Raw genomic sequence first — 23092 nt, 5'->3', positions numbered from 1 at the left:
GCAGGCTCCTCCAGCCCCAAAAATACTGTTTGATGACCATTTCACCTCCGTGTTGTCCCAAGGCTGGTATCAATCTGGAAAGGTGCTTTGAGAGGTTGCAGCATCCTGCTGTTGGATTTGCTTTTTCCTGGGTGCACCATTCCGTGGGATGTGGCATCCCCTCTTGTTGTGGTGTTCAGGTGATGTTTCCACTCTAGACAGGATGGATTTCCTCCTCATCCTGCCATTCCCCTGAGGATGTGGTCCTTCTCCTTCAGTGATCTCCAAAATCACCTGGGCACGGTCTTTCGCAGCCAGCTGGCTGTGCTGCATGACCTTCTCCTTGCTTTCCCTGACAGGATGGGAAGAGCACGAAGTGTCATCATCCCACAGTGGCTCTGACATGAGCTTTTTGCTCATGCAAATCATTGCAATTTCCCTTCCTGAGATACCAGGGTGTTTGCTGGCTTTTACAAAACCACTGCTGGAAATCCTTCCTGTGAATGACAGGAACAGGGTTGTTCATCTTCTGTATCAAAAGACAGTTCATTTAAGTTCAAGAAGTGCCAGGATCTGTATCGTTTGCCATCCTTTTTTAGCTAGTTTCGCCTCAAACAGTGGCTGGGAGCAGCCTTGGCATGCCAGAGCATCTCTGTGTGACAAGTGAGGATGTGATTTAAAATGTGCTCGTCTGGGGCTGCAGCATCTGCTCTCTGCTTCTGGTGTGCAGCCCAGAAAGGGACAGGCTTGATGGTAATTGGGGAGCCCATTTTTGCAGTCCAAGACCACGTCCCAAGCTGCAGCATTGTAGGGCTCCAGTCCTAAGGATTTTTCAGCCCATTTTCCTAATTCTCAGTGTCCTGTTCCAGCAAGATTTTTTTAGTACCGTAGTTAAACTTGAATTCAGTTTGATCCCCACTTGGTGAAGAGGCAAGTGGGGAGCTGGGTGGGAGCTGATGGGGGGCTGGGTGGGAGCTGATGTGGAGAACCCGGGCAAAGGGTCATGGTGACACCCGGCCACTCTGGCCCTCAGGTACTCAGGGAATCATGGAATGGTTTGGGATGGAAAGGACCTTTAAAGATTATCTAGTTTCAACCATGCTGCCATGGACAGGGACACCTTCCATTGCGCCAGGTTGCTCCAGGCCTCATTCAGCCTGGCCTTGAACACTTCCAGGGATGGGGCAGCCACAGCTTCTGGGAGCAGTCTGTTCCAGTGTGTCACCACTCCCATCATAACAAATTTCCTTCTTACATTCAATATGAACCTACCCTCTTTCAATTTAAAGGAGTTGCTTTTTGTGCAACCACTACAGGCCCATGCAAAAGTTTTTTTTCCACCTTCTTTTTTTTCAACCTCCCTTTAATACATTGAAAGGCTGCAGTGAGGTCTCCCTGGCCACCAATTCCTGAGATGGAGAAAGAGCCACAGCAACATCCTCACCTTTTTATGCCCATCTGAGCCCAGCTGCAAGGTGCATTTCCAAGGGGCTTTGAGTTTCAGAAGTTCTGTAGTTGGGAAAAGGCCTCAAGTTGCACCGGGGGAGGTTCAGGTTGGATATCAGGAAGAGTTTCTGCACTGAAGGAGCAATTCAGCATTGGAATGGGCTACTCAGGGAAGTGGTGGAACCCATCCCTAAGTGTTCAAAAATGGGTAGACATGGTACTCAGGAATGTGGTCTGGTGGGCAGGATGGTACTTGGTTGGAAGTTGGATTTGATGAGCTTGGGGATCTTTTCCAACCTGAATTCTACAATTCTATGATTCTAGTTTGCAGACCCTGAGCAATCTGAACTCTGCACTGCCTTAATCTCCTTCCTCCAAAGTGATGCTTGATCCTCCCTCCTCCTTCCAGTTTAGTCCCCCATCTCCCATGTGGACAGGGTGCAAATGGGGCTGAGGACATGGGGCAGTGGTTTACACACCCGGCAGGCTCTGCGGAGTGAGTGGACACATTGACGTCCCTCCAGCGAGAACAGCTGTGACTTTCAGCATTTTGTGCCCTTTGATCTTTTAATGGAAAGAAAACCACCTTTATTTGCTCTGCAAGCTCCCACGGGTGGGGGATAACTCTTGGCACAGTGCTGGGATTTTGCGCAAGGGCAGCAGGACCAAAGGATTTTGTCCCTGTTGCTGGGGATGGCTGGGTCCAGGAGGGTAGGAGAGGGTGCAGGGGAGCAGGAGAGGATGCAGGATCAGGCCATGCTGTAGCCATGCATCCAAAACTGGCAGCTTGGAGGTACCAGCCTTTGTCCCTAAAGCTTTGTCAACATGTTGCTTTTGCAGAGCACTTGTCCTGTGGCAGCCAGGGAGCTCTGCTGTGGCTTTTTGCTGGAGCCAAGGAGTTTTCTGGGAGAGAGTCTTAAGGAAAACCATTGCTGCAGGACCTGGGCTCAATGGAAGGAGCCAGGAGCATGGTGTGCTGGGGGGTCGTGATACCACTGCCAGACCTTGCCACATCCCACCCAGGAGCAGCCTGTTTTCCCCCCTCCCTCCACTTGCTCCATGGCTTTTAATTATCCTGGCTTACACTCACCATGTTTCCCTGAGGATCTCTCTGTATAGTGGGTAGCCCTGAGGAGACACTTCTCACCTACATGCAACATCTCTGTCCCATCCTGCTGGAAAAGGAACATCTCTGGAGGGGCTATTTCAAGGGGCAGTTTCTGCTGTTAGAGTGACAGTGGCCATGGCTGGTGAGGATGAGGAGGAGACAATCCAGGGCTTTCCATACAGCGCTGTTCCCATGGGTTGGTGGCTGCCTTCAGAAGTGCTTTGGTGTCCACCACAAAGGAGAGGGCTGGTGGTGCTGCCACCCCCCAACAGCCTGTCATGATCTGTGTGACCCTGTCTCCATGGGGCGAAATTTGTAAACCAAATAGTGCAGAGCAAAAGTGAGATGGTTTGGGAGGACAACCCGTGACAGCACAGGGTCTAGATGGTGGAGGAAGCTCAGTGACCCACAAACACCATCTAAACCTGGGGCCATTGACTTGGAAGAGCTGCCTTTTTCCAGAATTTAGCTTCTCTGGACAATGCTGACCATAACTTGATGTCACCAGAGATCTTTCCATGGGGTACGTAACAGGCAGGGCATGTTCTGTCCCCAGTTGCATCCCCAGCGTGTCACAGAGCACTATTTCAACATTGTCTGCAGGTCAAAATCCACCCTTTGGGTAGATTTGAATCCCCTGGAGCCCCCTTCATCATCAGCAAACTTCCATCAAAGCCACCGCAGCCTGTCTGGGTTGGGGGTTGTGCAAGAGGCACCAGTGACGCAGACAGGGCTCTGATGGCCTTGGGTCAGGGCTGCTGGTGGCCTGATGAGAAGGTAATGTAGGGACAGCTTCCCATCAGAATCCCACCACTGAGCAGGGACGTGGCAAATAGCAAAGTTCAGGTCTGGTGGGACACAGGCTCACGCTCAAGCTGTACCTCAAAGGGGAGGTCATGACAGTTCCTCCCTGCCCTTCCCAGGAGTGTGCTGCTGTTTCTTGTGTTTCCCCAAAAAAAGCATCAATCTGCACTCCCACCCCCAAATTTTGCCACCTGCCATGAGTATTAAATTCACTCAAAATACTGTGAGAAACCACAAAAAAGCTGGGCAGATATTCAGCTGCACCAGAGTTTCAGGATGGGAGAGACACGTGGCAGTGTGTTGGGGGGGACCACTGGGGTCAGTTTGCCCCCTGTGTGTGTTTTGGGGCGAGGATGCTGCTTTGGGATTCTTTTCTTTCCAAAGATACTCTTGGACAAGGCTTGAAGCCTAGGAATGCCCAGTCACACATAGAATTGCTTTTCTTTCCTGATTCTTCTGGCCAAAAGAAATCCCTGAAGTACGGGGGGAGCTGGCCCCCAGTATTTGGGATGCCTGACTTCCCTGTGCATCGGGCGCCGGAGCGTGGGGACCATCCGTCCCCAAACGACTGTGCCTTTCACCCCTCCCCAAAAAAACCCTCTAGGGCACACCCTCTGCAGATTTGGGAAGCAGCCAGCCCCAAGCCTGTTATTACTTTTCCCCGTGGAGTTGGCCTCTCTTCCTCCTCGCTCTTTTTCTTTTTTTTCTTTCTTTCCCTTCAAATCCAAGCCAGGAAAAGCCTCTGACGTCGGCACCACGGCTCCTCGTGGCTGCTGGGGGAAGGCAGTGGAGGGGATATCCCAGATCATAAAACCAGGATCTTGTTGAAAGCAGGGCTACCACTGGCTGCCTGTGAGTCGTCCACTGGTGGGGGACTGTGTTCAGCTGGGGGGAGGTCCTTTTCCCCACAGTTCAGAAGGTTTAGTGCCTTTTTGTGGTTTTTATGATCTTCTGGTGGCTGACTCTCTTATGGTACAAGAAGGAGTTAGATTAAATAAAAAGCTGTCCATGGAGACCTCAAATTCGAGCTGCCTGGGGACTGCATGCAAAGGGAAAAGCAGAAATTCCAGTGAAAGGGCTGTTGAAGGGTTGCTGGAAGCATCATGTTTCCTCCAGGGCATTGCCCCACAAGCTCTGGACAGGAGAGGCAGCCCTGACTCTGGTGGCATCACAGGAATCCCAGTGTCAGCACAGGCTCCATGTCCAGTCAGGGTTGTGAATCTGGGTGAGAGGGAGAAACAACTCCCAGAGGACCTTTATAGACACTTCGCACACTGTGCCTCAACCTCTCTTCAAAGACAAAAGGTGTAAATACAAGATAAGAAAGGGTCGATCATGTTACCAGTGCCTGCAGTGCATTCCCAGCTTGCACAGTGCTGGGAAGACCGTGCTCTTCTTTTTATCTGGCTGGCTGGCTCAGTGCCTCAGCTTCCCCATTCCTCCCTCTTTCCTGGTGTCCTGAGTGCCTCCTGCTTGCAAATCTCCACGCCAACATCATGCTGGCACCTTTCCCTGCTCTCTAAATGTTACCAAACTCCTTAAGTCCGACTGGAGCTGTAAGATCAGGGGCTGTACAGCTCTGTTTGGCAAAATTTTGTGTTAGCCAGTATTTACTGCACACCGAAAACGTTGTGGGGAAAGATGCATGACCTGGTTTATCTTGCAGGTGTGTTTTTGTGGGCTGCCAAGAGCCCCCCAACGCTCTCCCTCTGCACCTGTGCATTTTTAATCCTTCTTGTCCTGCTTTGCTCAGAAAACATCACGTGCAGCAAGAGAAACAACCTAAAAAATAACCCCTTAGAGGAAAAACCCACGATGCTTCCCTGGCAGATGGTGCCAGGCACTGCTCCGCTCCTGGCAGCAGATACCCCACAACCACCACAGTACCCAGCATGGCTTTTCCAGGACATCCCATCTGCCCTGTGCAGCTCTGCACCTGGAGCAGGACGTGCCCGTGGCTGCTTACACCTCTCCCCACAGATGCCGGCTCCTGCCGGGTGTTTTATTTCTGTCGCTCTCCTCCCGGACCTTTGCTGTTTCCTTCCGTGCGGATGCAACTGGAGGAAATCTCATCACGCTGGCTGTGTCCCAGCTGCAGTCATGGGCTGGGGACAGCACTGTGGCTCTCTGTGTCCTGGGACCTGTCCTCCCTGGCAGTGATGGCGATGGTGGCAGTGGTGGTGCTGCTCGTGCTGGTGGCAGTGGTGGTGCTGGTGGCAGTGGTGGCAGTCATGGGGCTGCTCATGCTGGCGGAACCCAGTGGTGGCAGTGGTACTGTTGCTCATAGTGCTGGCAGTGGTGACACTGGTGGCAGTGGTTGGAATGGTGGTAGTGGTGGTGGTGCTGCTGATGCTGGTGGCCGTGGTGGTGCTAGTGGCAGTGGTGACATGGTGGTGACAGTGGTGCTGCTGATGCTGGTGACAGTGGTGGTGATGGCAGTGGTGGTGATGGCAGTGGTGCTCCTCATACTGATAGCAGTGGTGACACTGGTGGCAGTGGTGATGCTCATGGCAGTGGTCATTGTGGTGGTGGTGGTGGCAATGGTGACAGTGTTGGTGCTGCTGATTCTGGTTGCAGTGACAGTGGTGGCAGTGGTGACAATGGTGGTACTGCTGGTACAGATCTCATGTGTGCAGCTGAGCTTCACAGACCTCCCCATGGTCACTCGTGTCAGTGGCAATGGACGTGTGCAGAAAATTCTGCATGGTGATGACTGGGACTGCTCAGAAACTTGGGTTCAGTTTTCAGGGTGATGGAGGTGCTTGTTGGGAGCAGGGAGAGCAGGACTTCATCTGCCTTAAGGGGAAAGGGCTGGTCAGTGTCTTGCTACGTGAGCTGAAAGCAGGAGAGAGGTCGAGGAAGTGTGACACAGCTGGGTGTTTTGTTGGGTTTCTCTGAAGGTGAACTTTGAACAGGAGGTGTGCTCGCTCCGAGATCTCTATATTTATGTACGGGTGAGATACACATTGTTTGGGTGAGTAAGAGCCTTTGTTCCGAGTCCCGCTGCTAAAGCCCTCATGGAGTGACACTTTGGCTCTGCAAAGCTTCCTTTTCCTTTGCTTGGGGAGGTGCTGTGTTTAGGAAAACCTGACTCCACCATCTGTGTCCCGCTGGTCAGGTACCAGCAGCACAGCCGTCGGATCAGGCATCTGATCAGCAATCCAACCAGGCTCTTCCATTCACTGGTTGAAGATCTGACCTTTATTTTCCATCAAGTTGCCATGAGGAAGATCAGCCTCATCCCTCTGTTGCAGGCTCTGTCCCTGGACAGCTGGGATGAGACCAAGGCATTTGTAATGGCGTTGCCACACTGCAAAGGAATATTTCGGAGAGCTCTGTAATCTCCTCAGCTTTGGGGTATAAGACAAAGAGATGATGGCTCAGTGGTCCCCATCCCCCAGAGCAGCATCCTTCACTGCTCTCTTGCCACACTGCTGTGTGTTCATCCTGGATCCTCAGTGGGCTCTTGGCTGCAAAATTCTTGTGGAAGAAGCAGAAATTTCCACAGTCGTGGTGAAAAAATACAGCATAGAATCACTGTGGTTGGAAAAGATCTCTGAGATCGTGGAGTCCAGCTGTTAACGCGGCACTGCCAGGTCCATCACTAAACCATGTGCCACATCCATGCCTCTCTTGAACACTTCCAGGGATAATGATTCCACCACTTCCCTGGGCAGCATTTTCCAATGCCTGACCACCCTTCTGGTGAAGAAATTTTTCCTAATATCCAATCTAAACCTCCCCGGCACAACATGAGGCAATTTCATCTTGTCCTGTTGCTTTGTTACATGGAAGAAGAGGCCAACCCCCACCTGGCTACTACCTCCTTTCATCAGGTTTCTCCAAGATGGGTTTGAGCCTGACAGGCCAGTGCTGCATTGCTGAGCATCCTCATCCAGGGCTTGCTCTCTGTGTCCTCACATGCTTCCTCTAGATCCCCTGGAGCGCTCAAATCAGAAGGATTTATATTCCACTTGGCAGGTTATTAATATTAGCTGAAATTCCCTTTTCCACATTGTTCTGCCATGCTTAATATGGAGATCAGCATCGCCGCCTGAAATGCAGGGGATGATTTGTGATTGAATATCCATTAGGGATTTATGGGCTTCGGGGCTGAATTGCTGGGATGTGCAATTGCCAAAATACTTGAAACGCTTCCACTGGAGAGGAGACCTTGTGGGAAAGGAGCACTCGCTGTTCTCGTAGGCAGGCGGTTCCCACTGAGCCTCCATTACTGGCAGCAAGCACACCCAAGCCAATAAAAAATTGTATGGGATCCGGAGCGCCAATGGAGCATGAGCTGTGTGTCGGATGATGACAGGGGGCAGCGCAGGCATTGGTGCTGGCAGCAGCTGCCAGTCCCACGGGGTTGCTCAGCGGGTGGGATTTAATCCAGGACACGGGTAAACATGGGCACAGTTCATATTAATGTCCCTGGCAGCCGGTTAAAATGAGGTATGAGGTTGTTTGGAGGGAGAAAAGTCATTTTTTGCTGCTGTCCCTTGTGCACCTCTGGTGCTGGTGCGGTCAAATCAGATCGATCATTGGGATCAGATCAAATCATTGGGACAGATGGCATGAAACACACTGGAAGCCTGAAGAGTAAAGGCATAAAAAGTAAAAGCAAAAGATCCTCAAGTCCTTTGTTTCAGAGAAACTGGGTTTGCAAGGGGACAGTTTGGGGCAATTCCTACTTTGCATCAGCTCTTCCCTTTGAGCAGGCAGCTGTGGCTGCCCATCCCTCCCACCTCCCATCCCTTTGGAGGGTTTTAAGCTCTCTTTCCCTTGAAATGAAAAAGATGAAGCTTGCTGAGGGGATTGCCAGCATGTTTTCCTTGGGAATCGTTCACTCACTGGTTGCTGGTTCTTTTCATGGTTGTGCTGGCCGGCAGATCAGCAGCTGGACATGTAGGAGCCACACAGCCAAAATCAGCCCAAAACTACCCTCCAGAAACACCACACTGGTTCTTACCCAGCCATGGTGAGATCGTCTTGGGGAGAAGCAGATCCCACAAAGAAAGTGGTGGGTGGGATCATCACTGAAAAAGCATGGTGAACACTGTGGGGAGAGCAGGTTTCCCAGCCCATCTTGCGGGATTGTTGCAAGCTTTGAGCAAAAATTCCAGCTGCTATGGTCCAGGTGGGGAGGGTCAGCTACCCTGGGGGGTTCAGCATCATCTGTGGGCCAAGCTGCTCTGAATCACACCTAAAATGCTGCAGGAAGGCAGCTCCCACCTCACTCCCATCCCTCAACCAAGCTTCCAGACTCCATCAGCTGCTAAAATCTGATTTTCTCAATTGGGACTGGAAAGTCTTCCCCCCTGAATGTCCCACTCATCCCCTACAGCCCAGGCAGGGTTTGAACTTTGCAGGGCTCTGGGGTAGCATTACCTTGGTTTTTATAGGGAAAAAAAGAAGTCATGAGTGATGGGGCATGGTTGATGGGAAAAGTCCATGATTTTAGCAGGCAAACTGGACACTTTCAGCAGAGCATATCCACTTCCCCTGACACCTCACCTGCCTTTTTTCCCATTGCTGTTTAACTTTCCATTCCTGGGTATGATTGGAGAAGTAGGAGCTGTTGAACAGGTTGTAAATTATGCTCGGGCTTGGAAGAGCCATTGTCAGCACCCAGGTGCTGTGACAAACTGGTCAGCGCTTGGCTCATGTCCCTGCTCCCACCTTGTCTCATTGCATAAGGGTGAAACAATCCAGAGGGGAAAGTTTCTGGCTGCTGTGAGGAGAGGCAAGGGGGTGCCTGCTGGCCTGGCTCGGGTTACTTATGTGCTTATCGTCTATTTTGAGGCTCTGGCCACGAGGCACTAAGCAGCCGCTGACCTGGGGGAAGGACCAGTTTCAAAACAAGAGTCCATTGGGGAACAACATGGGGAGGCTCCGGCTGGGTTTCCCTCAGCCCCGAGTGGGGCTGGCAGAGCTCTCACCTTCCTGCTGGGCCCATCATCAAGTGGATTCGGGCATTTCCACAGTGGGAATTGATTTTCTTTTTTAATTCTTCCCATTACCATCCTTGGAAGCAAAGATGCTGCAGGTTAAAGGGCAGGGGTCCATTACAGGGAGCAATGTGCCAGCGGTGTGGGAATGTGGATGAGCAGGCAGGGAGACACATCCATCACTAACGCTGCCAAAACCACACACAGGCGACCCCCTCCACGGCCCCCCCTCCCCAAGAAAGCTCATTTGCAGGCGGCTTAGTTCTCCTAAGAGCATTAGAGGTGCATTTGGTGGACATGAGCCCAGCGCCAGGAGCATGTGGCCGATTAGCAGCAGTGGCAGCTGGTTTCGGGCACAGCGTGCGCTTGGGGTGGAGATATTCAGCGTGCTTTTTGGGGACACAAAGGTGAGGTCTGGGGGATCTGGATGGGTGTCAGGGGGGTCAGCTGGTGTTGATTGGTTGCTTAAATTCACCAGCAGGTGCAGATGTTGGGTGGCATATGGGAGCAAGGCCTTCCCTGCCATGTGCTTTTCCCTTCTGTGGGTGAAATGTGAGTTACCCCCTCTGGCTTTCCAGTGCCATTTCAGCTCTCCAGATGATATTTCAGTTTTAACTTTAAATACCACTTCGCTTTCTAATCTACGGTCTCCTGTGAAGATGAGGATGGTCAGGGATACTCATAGGGGATGTAGAAAGTGATGGTGCCTTCAGGGGCACCCACACCAGGCAGGGGCTTCCTTGGGGAGGACACTCTCACCACCGCGTTTCCCTTTCCCTCCCCTGCAGCCTTGCTCTCCGCTGGGATTTATGGAGGTGCTGAGGAGCAGCTGTGAGCCCCGCAGCCCCCGGCAATCCGCCCTGTGAAGCAGCCTCCGGCCGCCTCTCCTCGTCTCGCCCAGCACCCTGACCCTCCGACTCAACCATTCAAGGCTCCCGTGCATGGATCGCCCCAGCGAGGCACCGCTGCCGGACGCCGCCAACGCCGCCCCATAGGTTCCCGGCCCCCCGTGCCGCCCCCAAGTACTCCACATACCCCGATGGGGTAACGTGACGGGGGTCACCCTCCCGCCACCACCACCCCCCATATGCAGAGGCCTTTCTAAAGCGCCCGGGAGCGCACGGCACCGGAGGCAGCAGCCGCTCGCCGTCGCACACACACAGAGGACGCCAACACTACAGCAAAGGGATTTTTTTTTTTTAATTATTATTATTATTATTATTACCATTAATATTATTTTTTTTCCCCATCTGGCTTTTTTTCCCCCCCGGGGAGCTTGTGGTGTGTCAAAGAAGCCGGCGCACTCCCAGGAGTTGGGATTATTTGCACAACGTCTGTATATTGAGTTCTTGATCCTGTTTTATTTTTATTTTTGAAGCACAGAGGGGTTGTTGGGTTTTTGTTCGGGTTTTTTTTTTTTTGCCCCTTCACACCACACTTTTCTTGGGTTTTTTCCCCCACCACTGTCAGCACCACCTCACCCTCCCACTGTCCCACCATGGCCCGGATGAACCGCCCTGCGCCCGTGGAGGTCTGCTACAAAAACATGAGGTTCCTCATCACCCACAACCCCACCAATGCCACGCTCAGCACCTTCTTGGAGGTAAGGAGGGAAGGCTGGAAGTGGGGAACCAGGGTCCAGTTGCATCTTTTGGGGCTAAAAGCTGATGTAGATGAGAGGACAGCACAGCCCCTTTGGTACCACAGCCCCTCATGGCATCCTGGGGCAGTGGGTCTAATCATTGCCAGCTTTTTGGGATGGAATGTTTTTCAGGACCCCAACTATGATGTTTGGGCACAGTAGAGATGGAGCAGAGTGTCCCCATTCCCGCTGCATCCCCTGCCAGCTCCACTAGCACATCATGTCACGAGACTCTGGAGCGATGCACATGGGTGCACACAACCTGCCCTGCACCTCCCAGCACCTCAATAATGACTTTTCATCCCAAATATCCCAGCATATTTCCAATGCTCAGAGCGTGTTGGGTAGTGCTGGAGAGTTTGGTGTTGCAAGAGCCAGCATAGGCAGCACCTGTGTGAGTGCTACTGCCTCAGGGTGACAGGAAGGTGCCTGTGATTTGGGGACAGCCCCCCCATACCCTGCACGCTGCACACAAGGCAATGGGGTTACCTGTGGTTACACCAGTGGGAAGGGAGAAAAATGCCCCTTTCCTCCAGCCTCTTAGACTTTTGGCCAGGCTGCTGAGCATGTGGGGGGCTCACCACGGTCTGGTGAGTGCACATGGGGAACAAAGGAGGTGGATCATTGGCGGGGATGATCTCATGGTGCCCGGCGAGGCCGGTGCACCGGGCACGTAATCCGGGGGCAATCCTTGCACTGGGCAATGAGCCATGCTGGAAACATCCCAAGTCCCACGCCTGAGCCTGCAGCGTGTTGGAGTGATGATGGGATACAGCAGCAAGGTGGAGAAGGAGCCCCTGAGCCATCTGTGAGATGCTGAGCTCGGTTGGTGGGGCATGCTACGACTCCCCCCCAGCTGCTTCCGTGCATTTCTGTATCAGGAGTGTGACCTCACCAGGCACAAATAATTTCTCCTTCAGAGGACTTGCACCCATTTCAGGGATGTTTCTTTGACTGGGGTGTAAAATCCCTGCTGTTGTGGCTGTCAGGGCTTAAAAATAAATGGCCCCATTGGTACTCGTGACTCTGAGGAGTCATGAAGATGCTGGTCAAAAATCCTGCAAGGCCACGTGGCTTTGGTGGGATTTCATATTTCCTTGTACCTGCCAGGCTGGATGGACCATGGGTCAAAGTTTCAGAGATGGGGCACAGCACTGTTTTAGGGTCCATACTGCACCACATGGTCATAGCAGGGCTTGGATGTGTTGGGGTTAACGGGTGCATCTGTCAGGGTCTCTTCAGACCCCTCCTTCTCCTTCCTTCCCCAGGACCTGAAGAAATACGGTGCCACCACGGTCGTGCGAGTGTGTGAAGTGACCTATGACAAGACCCCCCTGGAGAAGGACGGCATCACTGTCATGGTAGGTGGGCAGCAGGATGGGCACCAGGGGGGACGGGGGGCTGCCCCAACACCACCCTTAAATATCTCATCCCTTGGGGCTGTGAAACACCCTGGTAGCCCAACACAGCATCACACTTGCCGAGGAGCAAAATTGGAAGCCCAGCTGAGCTGAGCTGAGGCTGGTGCTTTAAAAAGAAGTGCTGCCCACGCAGCCGAAACTGTGACTCACCCAGCTGAGTCGGCAGCTGCCTTCCCTGCCTGTTGCTCAGGCTTTGAAACATCCAGGGATGAGAGCGCCTGATCCCACGTGGAAGATGCGCGTGGTTCCCATTACCCTCGGCTGTTATCTTATCCTGGGGGGTGGTGTGAGGGTTTTCTGCTCTTCCAGCAGCCAGCTGGTGCAGCTGGGGGGGATGAAAGGGAGGAGGCAGCAAGCTGGGAAAGGCAGAGCAGGCAGCTGCCTGGGCTGTATCTTGGCTGATAAGTAATTGGAGATGATGTCAGGCGTGATAGCCCTGCCAGGGAGTTCAGCTCCAGCTGGGAAGTGAGGCTCTGCTTATTATTTAGGGAAGGGTTTAGAAGTGCCTCATGTCTCCTGGGGTGGTCCTCTGTGTGTAGGACCTTTATATAGCTCTGTCTGCATAATGTGTATCCTAGAGAGAGAGAAGGCTGTATCTTAGATCCTCAGGGATATAGGTAGATAATCCTGTGGCTCTCTAGATACAGATCCTCCAGATGCAGATGTCTCTAGATAAAGATGCAATCTGTGTCTCTACAGGATATATCTTGGAAAGATAGCTCTATCCTACATATAGAATCTGTATGTTGGAGATCACATCTGCTCACTTACACACCAAATTCTGCCTTCTACCCCATTTCTAACTGGAGCCTCCAGTCTGAGTTTCTATATCTAGGATATATGTACCTCTTTACATCTCTTACATCTCTCTTATGTGGAGAGATACATATCTAGGAGATGTTTTATATAGAGAGTTAGAGAAACTATATAAGACACTATAGAAACTAAATAGCTTCTATATCAAAGTTTCTATAACCTATATATAAGGTAAATCATAGATATATCTATAAGCTAGTTTTCTATACATACATGTATCTATGCCAATACAGAAATATCTTTATATAATTGTATCAAATACATCTCTATATATATTTGAGATGTGTATATATATATATATATACACACACACATATATCATGGTATATCTTTATATTTGTGTCGCGGGTTCAGTTTGTAACCGGGCGGAAACACCAATTTAGTGTAGTGGTTTGGTCCAAAATACTCATTTCTGTTTATCTGCTGTGAGATAAGAATTAGGAGAAATCCAAAGCAGGCACCAAACTTGAAAGAATATAAAGAAGTTTATTAACAAACCTAAAAGAGGGAAGAAAAAAAAAAATATACCACCTTCAGAACTCTCCTCCTCCCCCCACCTTCCTCCCTTCTCCCACTGACAACGTAAAAAGACAACCCTTAAGATGTTCAGTCTGTTTACCACTTCCATAATAACCTTGTTCAGTCCATTTAGAAAGAGAAGTCTCTTCTTGCTCGTGCTATGAAAACATTATCACAACGAGACAGCCACCCACTTCCAAATATTGTTCAGTCCATTTAGGAAGAGGAGTCTCTGCTCGCATGTGAGTCCCTTCCCCCGACTTGCAGCTTTTCCCGCAACTGCTTTCGAGGGTCCACTCTTGAAGTTTTTTGGGGTACAATTTTAAGGTTGAGCCGTTCAGAAACAAAAACAGAGGCCCTTCTCCTTCCCTGGGAGCAAAGGGTCTTCCTCATGTTCATCGTTAGGACTATCTCTGGGACCATCTCTAGGGACTGAGGTTTTCTCCTTTCCCGTTTGGAGCAAAAGTCCTCATCTGGTTCATCTCTCCCTGTCCAAACTTCTCATGAAATTACAGCTGCGTCAGCATCTGCCTATCTCAGCGCAGGTGCTTTTGCTTACGAGCTGAACACTCCACCCCCTATATCTTCATGAAATTACAACGGGATACCCTGATATATCATAGCTTCACAACAGGATTTCGGCTTTAAGCATCTCCTCTCTCTCTTCCCTCAGGTTTTCAGCTCTTCACAGCAATAAAAGGGTTAATCTCACCTCGGCTTTGCAGCTGGAATGTTGAATGTTTCTTATCGCAGTGGAGAGGGGGGAGAGCCAAGCCGCTCCAGCTGCCCATGGCAAGGCAGTGGGGGGGGTTCCACAGCTGGAACAGGTCCATCGGCTCTAGGATGGCCGTGGCCCAGCCCGGCCTGGCCCAAGCAGGGCCTGGCCGGGCCCGCTGGCCCCCACACGGGGCCTGCAGCCACCCGTCCCAGCGCCGGAAACGAGAGAGAGCTTGGGGGGGAGTTTGTCTATTCTTAAATGTGGATCACAGAGGTGATCACAACTTTAAGTGGCTTAGAGAATTGTCCATATTCAAACTGGCCAACTGATAGGTGCTATCAGTTCCCAGAGGAAACTGTAAGCACCCCTTAGCAAGGACGTCCCTTCCGGGACTATGCTTGCTAACCTATGACAATTTGATATGTACATTTTTGGTATATTTTTTTATATGTATCTTGGTATATATATTTCATATATAAATATATCTTGGTGCACAAGTCTGTTGAGGAGCAGCTGAGGGTGTTTAGCCTGGAGAAAATGAGGCTTGGGGAAGATCTTATCCTCTCTACAACTCCCTGAAAGGAGGCTGTAGCCAGGTGGGGGTTGGTCTCTTCTCACAGGTAACAAGCAAAAGGACAGGAGGGAACAGCCTCCAGTTGCTCCAGGGGAGGTTTAGTTTGGATATTAGGAAAAAATTTCTTCCCTGAAAGAGTTGTCAAGCATTTACAAGGGCTGCTCAGGGAAGCAGGAGGTATTTAAAAGAGGTATAGATGTGGCACTTGGGGACATGGTTTAGTGGTGGCCTTGGCAGTGCTGGGTTAACAGTTGGACATATTAATCTTAGAGGGCTTTTCTAACCTAAAAAATTCTGTGCTTCTAAAGATAGACCTGTGGGGTCTATTAGAGGAGGTCTGTGGGGACCTTAGAGCCCCTTCCAATCCCTAAAGGACTGCAGGAGAGCTGGACTATTACAGAGGCATGTAGTGGCAGAACAAGGGGGAGTGTCTTTAAACTGACAGAGGGCAGGTTTAGATGAGATATAAGGAAGAAAGTTTTTATCGTGGGAGTGGTAAGACACTGGCACAGGTTGCCCAGAGAAGCTGTGGATGCCCCATCCCTGGAAGTGTTCAAGGCCAGCTTGGATGGGGCTTGGAGCAGCCTGGTCTTGTGGAAGGTGTCCCTGCCATGATAGGGGTTTGGACTAGGTAATATTTGAAGGTCCCTTCCATCCCAAGCCATTCCATCATAGGATGATTCTGTGGTGTGCTGTGTGATACCTGGTGTGAGCCCCTGACCTGCACTCTTGGCTGCCAGGAGGAGATGGCCTTGCAGGAGGAGATGGCCTTGTAGGACAGGCACAGGCACAGGCACAGGGTGGGTGGGGTGGGGTGGGGCTGGCTCAAGCACTGCAAATACCCTGAAGCCCAGTGTGCTCCTTTCCTATCAAATTCCGACAGAAATCACACCACCTGTTCAAGCACTGAAGTGAAGCAGCTTATTTTGCCATCTCACACCATGGATGACTCCAGCACAGCAGCTTAGTGACTCACTCCTCAAAATCTAAGATTAGGGCCCAATGCCTCCCACCCTTCAGGGCTCACCAAGCTACATCCTCTCCCAAGTGGTGCTGCCCTGCCTGCCCCTCTCTTCCACTGCTGCATAGCCAGTGCCCATGCTCCTCCTGACAAATCTGTTTTGGGAGAGAAATACCCTCTTTAGGACACTTATCCTCATAACTGAGCCCAGGGCTGAGGGGTATCAAATGCAGAACCCATTTGACCAACTTCCTCACTATGTTCCATTTTTGAACTTCGGCAACTTGAGGATGAAGCTCAGAAGAAGATGGGATTTTTTTTCTTTGTTCCCTTAATAGCCTTTCCTGAAGGATGGTATTTAAATGGCCCCATTTGGAGTGATCTCCCCTCTTTGACTCTCTCTAGGGCTGTGTTAGTGGGTCCCCAGACCATTCTTTTGGGATTTGTGTTTTCCCCTTCCCCTCCAGGTGTTGCAGGAAGCTGAATTTCAGCACCACATCAAGCCCTGAGATTTCAACCATCTTCAGGCCACCTTTGCTCAAATCCCCTACAATGTGCTCCCAAGTGCTGGAATTAGACAGGAGCTGGCAGGGGGGAGGATGGGACCTGCATCACCCCAAAGCTCAGTGAGGGCATCTGGATGGGGATGGGGCAGGGGGTGGCCATCCTGGTCTGCATAAGCAGGAGGTCATGGGGACCATGTTGCAGATCCTGCAGGTGCTCCTGAAGGCTGAACCTGTCCAGAGGAGGTGGAAAGACCCCACACCTAGACTTGTATGGCTTAAAACCCTGAGCCAAAGCAGCCAGGGAATTCCTGTATTCTGGATGATGCTGCAAAGCCCTCCTACATGCCCAGTTCCTGGCACTCTTCTACCTCCCCACTGCTGAGGCCCCAAACACCAACACCCTGAGTAAAAAACAACCCCTGTAAATTTTTCCCCAGAGTCTTGACAGCATTTCTCTCTTCCCAACCTTGCAGGATTGGCCATTTGATGATGGAGCGCCTCCTCCCAGCAAGATTGTGGAAGACTGGCTCAACTTGTTGAAGACCAAGTTCTGCGAGGACCCCGGCTGCTGCGTGGCCGTGCACTGTGTGGCCGGCCTGGGGCGGTGAGTCCGAGCCCAGCACCCCAGCTGCCACCCTCCATGAATACAGGAGAGGGAAAACCATGCCAGCTCTCCTCCTTCCCTTCCCCAGCCCTACTTTGAACAGGGTTTTATCCCAGATGCCCTCTGTGAAGGCAGAAGAGGGAGGACCATGCCTACGCTCCTCCTTCCTTTCCCCAGTCCCTCTTTGAAGAGGGTTTTGTGAAACCTTAGTGGGAGTAGGTGTTGATGGGGGGGATCTGCTACCTTGAGCTTCTTCTTGAACTTTAAATGATGGATATCAGCCTCTGGGCTGTGTGACTGGGGAGTGACAGCCACTGCTTTTGCCTTTCAGCGCTCCCGTCCTCGTCGCGCTGGCCTTGATCGAGAGTGGGATGAAGTATGAAGACGCCATCCAGTTCATCCGACAGTAAGTGCAGCAGTGTTGTGGTGTCAGAGCAGATCTCTGAGTTTTCCCCTCCATGTGTTTCAGGAAGCTGAATTTCAGCACCACATCAAGCCCTGAGATTTCAACCATCTTCAGGCCACCTTTGCTCAAATCCCCCCTACAGTGTGCTCCCAAGTGCTGGAATTAGACAGGAGCTGGCAGTGGGGAGGATGGGACCTGCATTCCCTCTCTGAGGGAATGGAGAGACCTGGCATGTCCCAGGGTTTTTTTTTTTTTGTGACACCGGGGTTCTCCTTTGGGTTCTCTCCTTTGGGAGTGGGAAAATGAGGCATTGGTATGGAGCACCCTGTGCCTTTGCAGCAGGGCTGCAGGAGGCTGGGGCAGCATCCCTGAGTTTTTGGCAGTCACCCCACCTCCCTCCCCCCTTCCCTCCCCACTCTCCATGTCCTGGGACTCCCAGGGTGGATGAGTGAGGAAAGCTGCTGGGGTCAGTGCCTGTCTCCATCCCTGGAGAGTGCACCTGGCTTCAGCCTCCAAAATCCTTTCGTGCTCCAGACAGGGGGGCTCAGCACCCCGACAGGGGTGGTTTGGGTTGGGGGGGATCTCATGTCACACCTCTGACTGTTCTGGCCTTTCTCTGTCCCCACAGGAAGCGCAGAGGAGCCATCAACAGCAAGCAGCTGACGTACTTGGAAAAATACCGACCAAAGCAGAGACTCCGATTTAAGGACCCTCATAACCACAAGAACAAATGCTGCATCATGTAACCTCAATGACCTCTTGCCAAAATCCGTGCACAGACCCCCGGGCACTCGCACACATCCCACCCCCTCACCTCCTCGCCCAGCCCTGCGCTCCCCACGCGCTGCCCCTCAGCCAGGGCTGGGCTGAGGACATGGAGCATCTCCAGTGTGTTCCAGCACTCACAGCACACTCATCTTGCTGGATCCCCAAAAAAGGCTGCTGTCTCCAGCTGCAGCACCAAGGAGAGAAGGCAGCACTGCCCTCTGACTCTTGATGTTAGCAGGCAATGAGCTCATGTGACCATTCTTCATCACCACCTCCTCCCCTCTTCCCCTCCTGTTGCACTGAGAGGGGTGGGCAAAGGGTGCTTGGTTTGGGGTGATGCAGACAGGGCTGTGCCAGCTGAGAAGGGATGGGGGTGCAGGAGGGCCAGAGCACCTCCAGAAAAACCTTTCCCCACCTCTTCCCCATAAATAAGGGCTGAAGCAGCGGGGATGGAGGTGGGGATGGCACAGTGGCCTCAGGGGGGAAGGTGGTGATATCAGGGAGAGGTGACAGGGGCTCTTAGCTCAGTGCTGGCCTTGTGACCAGGGGAAGGGCTGAGCTAAGACCCCCAGCATCACTCCCTTTCTCCTGGCCCCTCTGTCACCTCACCACCTCCCTGTTGCCTCGATGCCAGCTGCGATGCTGCAGAGGGGGCTCGTTGGGGGCTTGCTGCAGTGAAGGCAGAGCCCCTGGGAACCTTGGGGACCTCGGCAGGGCTTTTGAGGCACTCTGCTGGGATGCTGGATCAGCACTGGGTCCCCCAAAGTGTGGGGTGCTCTTACAGTTTCCAGATTCAGTGCCCAGGGTGGTGGGTTCTCTTCTGTCAAGTCCCCATCCCTGAGCTGTGGCACAAACCCCAGTTCTGGCTGCAGTGGCCTGGGGACACAACATGCCTCTCAAGGCACAATCATGTCCTCCACCATTGTGTTTGCTGGCCGAGGGGCTGGGCTGCAGCTTTCCTAGGGGATTTTGGGTGTTCTGGCAAGAGCACATCACCTAATTTTGCACCTGCCTTTTCCATATCTGTACCGAGGCGCCTGGCACCCCTTGGCACATGCCCTGATGGGGTGGGCTCAGAGCTGCCACTGATCTGGGACATTAAACATCTCTCAACTTTCTGCCTTTGAACGCTTGCAGCAGCTGGAGCAGTGGGCACGTAGGGGGTGTGGGAATGTTTTTTTTTCTTTTAACGAGGATAAAAAGAAATTTGCTAATTAAAGGAAAAAAAGAACTTAAACAAACCAACCTGTTTGTCTTCCGCACATCCTCTGGCCTTTCTTTCTCCCATCACTGCCCAGCAGAGCCTGGGAGGTGACCCATGGTCCCCCAGACTGATCCCTACCACTGTGTCACAGCTGGCTGCCATCCACTGTCACCAGGACATACGTGTGGCCCAGGGGATGCTCCAGGTGTCCTTTGAGCTGACTGCTGCTCACCCCTCAGCTGCAGAGGATCACAGCTGCTGGGACAAGGAGGGCTGGTCATCCACCTCCTGGGGTTTTAGGCTGCCCAGCTTGAGATGTCTTCAGTGCCATGTGTTGGGTGTTTCCAAAGGTTTCTGTGCCTTCCAAAAGTAGATACCCAGAGAAATTCGGTTCAGGGGGTTCCTCCCTTGGGACAGGTAGGGAGGAAGGGTGGTTAGACACCTTCAGTACCTGCAGAAGGTCGGGGACTGCTTTGTACCGCCACATGGGTGGGCAGAGGAGATGTTTGGAGCTGTTCCCAGCACCACTTCTCCTGTCCCGATGGGGGCCAACCCCACTGCAGGGCAGGGAAAGCCATCCTTTGGGATAAGCTGTGGTGCTGAGTGAGGTGGGGACCCTCCACACGTGGCCCTGGAGTTGTCACACCACACACCTCGGGCTTCTCCAAGCGTCCACATTGTGAGGCAGCCCTCACTCCCTTGAGTTTCTCTTGCCTTATCCCAGGCTGTTGGTTCCTATGACTCGTGGAGAAGGCAGCAATGGTCAAAGGGTCTGTGTTGGTTGGGAATGGTGTAGAATTGGGCTGATAAAAAGGCCTGACCCTGTATTAGAGCACCCTGATGGGTGGGTCGCCATCCCCTTCCTGCTTGGGTCTGTCCTCCTGCTGCTAAAATAGGTGCTGCTTCATCCCCAGGGACATAGGAGGTGGCTCAGCATTGTGGTGGTGACAGCCTCAATCCCTGCTAGCCAGGAAACCTCCCGATCCCATACCCTTCCTTGTGGGAACTGTTGCTTTATAGGCTTGGAGATGTTTCTGACCTGGCAAGATGAGTTTTCCTCACCCATGCTCATGGCAGCATCACCTGGAACATGGCCCAGGGCCAGAGGTCCTGGGATTCAGCCACAATGCCTTTGAGTTGGAGTCAGGCTGGGGACAGAGGAGGTTGAATTCAGCCTCCTTTGGCCACTCCTGAGCCAGTTCAGTCAGGCCTCAGCTTGGGGGGCTGGTTTAGAGGGAAGACCATGGGGCAGGCTTCACTTTATGTAGCATCAACCCAATCACCTTAAAATCAGGGAGCTTCTGGTATAAAAGCAGTCCTTGACCTGGCCATGTGGCCAAATCCTGAGGGCCTCTGACTGGCAGAGTAGCATCTTGATCCTCTTCAGTTTACGAATCACTGAAAAAAAAAAAAAAAACCACCAAACTAAATCATGCTGCTTTAATTGTCCTAGATCTTCTTCCTTTTTTTTTTTTTCCATGGAGATCTCCCCCTTAATCACAAAATGTGCTGCTGCCATAGAAAGGACACCTTAGCAGCCCAGGAGCTGCTGTCTTGCATGGAGGGCTGAATTCAAAAGTTTCTCTGGGTTGGACTGCCAAATACTTGGGATTTTTTTAATATGGACTTGGGCTCCTTCCTGTGAGGTACCAGCTTCTCGATGTTTCAGCCTCTAGAGAGGGTTACAGAAGCAACAGGCTGGGGAAATTGAGGGGTCTTCCAAGGGGGATTTGGGTTGGAAATCTGAAAGAACAGCTCAGAAGTCTTGAGACAGTTGGGAAGAGGGAAAGTTGAAGCTCAGTAGACAGCACCAGAGGAAGGCCTAAGCAGCCAAGGGCTCATGGTTTGGGCTGGTCTTGGGGTCTCTCCTTGTACACTAATCCTCATTTCACCTCAAATGCCAAGATGCTGAAAAGAGAACCTTAAAAATCTGATGTATTTGCCAGTGCTGTTCCTACTCCGGTTGTTTCCATTGAGTCCTGGCAGATGTCACAGGGAACAGACACCCCCAGGGCTTTGGCTACAAACCAGCCACCTCATCCTGCCCTTTTCTCCAGAAGCAAAGGCTCAAACTGGGTTTTATAATTTCTCACCCCTATCCTCACCCTCCATGGAAAGCCACCATCCTCCCATAATTTGCAGGGACAAGGTTCCAAACTGGTGCAAGAACTGTGGAGACCCAAGGGATGGCAAAGCAGAGATGCCCCAACCATCAAACCAAGAGCCTGTAGCCTTTACCCAGGCGTCAGTCATGGTTGAGCCTCATATGAGGGAATAAATCTGACCAGGAATTTGTAGCTGTGTCCTCTCACCAGTGGCACACAGCACACATATGCCCTCAAATATCCCTTCTGTTGTTTGTTTTCCAGTCAGATGGAAACACGTGGAGGGGGCGGGATGGTGGGAAGGCAGAAATGTGGCCATCACAAATGTCCAGCTCTTCATTTAAGAAGGTTCTAGTGACACACATTTAAAGACTTTGCATTTTTAAATTCATATTATGAGTCTTGCAGTAAGGCTGACACTGTGGTGCTTGGGCTGGGAGCTTCAGAGGTTTATGAGGAACAGCTTTCCCGAGAAAGCAGAGTCTGGCTCTATCCACAATAGAACAAGTAGTTTCCTTTTTTATTTTTTTCATTGGGTTTGTTTGGTTTTTATTAGTCCCAGTGGGAAAGCGCACAGGGAGATTCGTGACTTCCATGCAGTTTCCAAGGTCTTGTATCTTATTTGCTGCCAGCACGCTGGGTAGGTGCAGCTTGGCGGGTGGGTTTGGATGGGATTCTGTCTGGTGGGAGACAAATGTGGCTGGTTTCTTGGTGCAGAGGGGGGTCCTGGGCCGGGCTCTTGCAGACATTCCCGGGGAGGGGGCGTTCTGCCGCTTCCCTTCAGACGATGATCTCCCAATGAACTCTCCACTTCCCTGCTGTTCCTTTCTGTGCAACAAAGAACTGCATATTTTCCTTTTTAACCCCCTGGGCGGCCATAGTAGTGTATAGATTAAGCCCAGATGACTTTTTTTTGTTGGGTTTTTTTTGGTTGGTTTTTTTTTTTGGTCTGAGCCATAGCTAAATTATTGTACCCAATGCTTTTTGTATCAGACAGCATCACTTTGAATATGCAGATGAGGTATAGGATCTTGACACTTTATAACCTTTTTAAAAAGAAACTTGTCTGTTTACTTAACATCTTGTGTAAAAAGGAAAAAAAAAATGTACGCCTTCGGTAATCTTTTTTTGGTTTTTTGAGTTTTATGAAATTACGGTGGTTACACTCCAGCAGCGAAATAAAAAGCGTTCACTGTTTTGTACATCCCTGTGTGCCTGGTGCTGCTAATGGGAGTTATCAGGATGTGGGAGGCAAAGGCAGAGCTGAACTCTGGCCAAGGGTGGAAGTGTCTGGGGGAGTTTGTTCCGACTGGAAAAGAGAGGGCTTCAGGAACACCTCAGAGCACCTCCCAGTGCTACAAGAGAACTGGAGAGAGACTTTTGCAAGGGCCTGGAGTGACAGGACAAGAGGGAATGGCTTCAAACTGACAGAGGGTGGTTTTAGATTAGGTATTAGGAAGAAATTCTTCCGTGTGAGGGTGGGGAGGCCCTGGCACAGGTTGCCCAGAGAAGCTGTGGCTGCCCCATCCCTGGAAGTGTTCAAGACCAGCTTGTACGGGG

At 51.6% G+C, this 23092-nt stretch overlaps 1 protein-coding gene across 2 annotated transcripts in view; it reads left to right on the top strand.

Annotated features, from left to right (window-relative positions):
* PTP4A3 (protein tyrosine phosphatase 4A3) overlaps nt 1–22734 on the top strand; it is a 43970-nt gene extending 21236 nt beyond the window's left edge. The window contains exons 1-6 of one of the 2 annotated variants that reach the window (XM_048286695.1): nt 9595–9695; nt 10077–10891; nt 12199–12291; nt 16919–17049; nt 17381–17455; nt 18084–22734. In XM_048286695.1, coding sequence (XP_048142652.1) covers nt 10787–10891; nt 12199–12291; nt 16919–17049; nt 17381–17455; nt 18084–18201 — 522 coding nt within the window. In that variant the 5' untranslated portion in view covers nt 9595–9695; nt 10077–10786 and the 3' untranslated portion in view covers nt 18202–22734. Of the gene's footprint in view, nt 1–9594; nt 9696–10076; nt 10892–12198; nt 12292–16918; nt 17050–17380; nt 17456–18083 lie in introns of those variants that run through there. The other variant, XM_048286696.1, reaches the window with a different exon arrangement.
* Nucleotides 22735–23092: the final 358 nt, after the last annotated feature.

This window comes from Corvus hawaiiensis, chromosome 26 (assembly GCF_020740725.1).
Source record: "Corvus hawaiiensis isolate bCorHaw1 chromosome 26, bCorHaw1.pri.cur, whole genome shotgun sequence".
NCBI lineage: Eukaryota > Metazoa > Chordata > Aves > Passeriformes > Corvidae > Corvus > Corvus hawaiiensis.
The sequence above is the reverse complement of the archived record's forward strand: the minus strand, read 5'-3'. Positions and strand labels throughout refer to the sequence as shown.